We start from the raw sequence: 2,530 nt of genomic DNA on the forward strand, positions 1-2,530 counted from the left end.
GCAGCTGGATGGAGCAGCTGGATGGAGCAGCTGGATGGAGCAGCTGCATGGAGCAGGTGCATGGAGCAGGTAGAAGTAAAAATCAAACAACAAAATATTGTCTTTACTGACTCACTAATACAGATTGTTGAAACCTTTTATGCAGACCGACATGGAGGAACCTGTTTAATGCATCTCTGACATCAAAGATCAACTGTTTCAGTTTGACTTTAATCTGTTGGGATGAATGATTCTCAGACATTTATAATGAGTAAATAATGTGTTTAATTCTGGGAAAGTTATTGTAGAGTAACTGTAGCAGAGCCGGGGACCGTCTCCGTGGGGATTTCCCTCTGAGCCGGTGTTGCTGTTTGGTTGTGGATCCACTCCAGGTAGTTGGACACTCGAGTGTAGATGCCGTAGTTGCCTGGTCGGGCGCAGCCCTTCCCCCAGCTCACGATCCCCAGCAGGAAATATGTTTTCTTATACTTGGTCACCAGTGGACCGCCGCTGTCGCCTTTACACGAGTCACTCCGACCGTCAAAGTATCCGGCACAGAACATGTTCTCGGTGAGCGGCACGCCGCTTTGCTCCACACAGGTCTGCTTTCGTATGCGCGGCACCTTGGTACGCCTGAGGAGGACGGAGATGGGCCCGTTCTCGCTCCGCTTCCCCCAACCGCTCACTGTGTGCAGGTCCACCGCCCAGAGCTCACGTTCTGCCAGTGTTCGCGTCGGCAGGCAGATGGGGACTGCGTATGGCGAGTAAACTATCGGAGACGCTAGGCGAAGGAGGGCGATGTCGTTGTCAACGGTTCTCATCACATAGTTCTGGTGCATAATGATCTCCTCGACTTGGATGACCTGCTCAGTAGACTCGTTAACCCTGGTGTCGTGTTCGCCTGAAAGACAGAACAGAAACACATTTCACCAAAGAAAATCCAGCAAGACCCCTTCCCCTAGAACCGAAGTTCATAGACCCTCAACCTGGCATTAGCCTTTAGCAAGAGAAGGAAATTCAAAGGAGTTGGTTGAAATCAAGCCTTATTCAGGCGTATGAGATGTCACAATTATTAGTTAGCTGCTCTGCTGTTAAGTCGGGCATATGCTGTACGATTTTTTTCAATTTTAGCACACAGCTACACACTGCACGACACAATCGCAGGGTTTAAAAGTTCACAGCTCACCATGTTTGTTCTCACACTGTGCGTCTCGACGCTCTGATGCGATCTACCTGCTCACTCTGTACGTCTAAAAATGTGGGACTCAGCTCCGCAGTGGGATGGCGCTACTCGGACTCGTCTATCCGGAAGCCAAACCAGTAGAAGAGGAATCTCAAGCGCTGCCTTGGCTATTTGGGCGATTTAGTGTTGAAAGCCCTAAAAAGAAAAGGAGACGACGTATTTGGACAAAGACATGGCTGAGCTAACGTGGCTACTACGGTCTGTCAGTTTTCACTCATTGCTCCCCTGCCATGCTGCTGGGTTTACATCTGAGAAGAAGAAGAAGAATCCTTGCTTGTGCGCTGAGCTATTTGCCCACGACCACCTTACGACGGTAACTTTCTCTGAACCTTACGATTCCTGATGGGGAGGTGGTCGTTAGAGGCTGATCGCCCCTCGTTACCCCCTGCATACGACACGATGCAGGACAAACGACTATGCTGAAAGTCGGCCTGATCAAAAAATTCTCGCACAAATGAAAAATCACCCTAAAAAGGAAAAAAAAACCTACAGTGTACGCCTGGCTTAAAAATGAGAGATTTGTACCTGCAACCACCTTCAGGAACCGTGGGTCAGTGTCAGTGAGGCAGTGAGAGGCTGTGAGGATCCATGTTGGTTCATAAATCACTCCTCCACAGAAACCTTCGCCTTTATACTTCAGCAAAACCTTCAAACAGCAGAACAGAACAACAAGTCAACCGGTCCAGGTTTGACAACCTGTGGTCATCAGGTTCAGCTCTACAGTAACCATCCAGACTGTCAGGCAGAAAGAGTCAGATGCCTCCATGAAACAGATCCGCTCCACCTTTAGCTCCCACCTACCTGCCAGGGGCATTCACCCTTCGGACACTCCGTCCCTCCCACAATCCTCAGCAGATGGCTGTTTCCGGTCACGTCCCGTAGGACAGGAATCATGCCGCACGCTATCGGCTCTGACACAGCAAAGAAAACATTTCTTTACTATTCCTCAAGTCAAAATATATAAAAACAAACTTAATTTAATCCTTCAAGAGTGTTGATTTGGTACCAAGTAAATGTCTATTTCTTTATTAAGTAGGGATCCATTCCAGGTCACCTCATTCTTTAAAAATGTGTGAACACATTTAAACGATCTATTCCTATCAAGTAATTCTAACTCACCAACTAAGAGCGTCACATTTTAAATCAGATTACGTGTCTTTGTTTCATTCTGAGTATTGTTCATTTGAAGGAATAGTATGTTCTGCCAGGAATAATCAATAGTTCATTACTTATTCGTAAAACCAAGGCGTTCGCAGCGATTTAATGAATATAAAAGAAATATTTTCCATCGCGATCACTGAGTCTGGG

At 47.1% G+C, this 2,530-nt stretch overlaps 1 protein-coding gene across 1 annotated transcript in view; it reads right to left on the reverse strand.

Annotated features, from left to right (window-relative positions):
• Positions 1-267: 267 nt before the first annotated feature.
• Positions 268-2,530, reverse strand: part of LOC107099183 (coagulation factor VII-like) — a 14,119-nt gene continuing 11,856 nt past the window's right edge. The window contains exons 6-8 of the mRNA XM_015397206.1: positions 2,024-2,133; positions 1,748-1,868; positions 268-880 (exon numbers count right to left, since the gene is read on the reverse strand). Coding sequence (XP_015252692.1) covers positions 279-880; positions 1,748-1,868; positions 2,024-2,133 — 833 coding nt within the window. The 3' untranslated portion in view covers positions 268-278. The remainder of the gene's footprint in view (positions 881-1,747; positions 1,869-2,023; positions 2,134-2,530) is intronic.

Source organism: Cyprinodon variegatus, unplaced genomic scaffold, assembly GCF_000732505.1.
Source record: "Cyprinodon variegatus isolate N-32 unplaced genomic scaffold, C_variegatus-1.0 Scaffold844, whole genome shotgun sequence".
NCBI classification, from domain to species: Eukaryota; Metazoa; Chordata; class Actinopteri; order Cyprinodontiformes; family Cyprinodontidae; genus Cyprinodon; species Cyprinodon variegatus.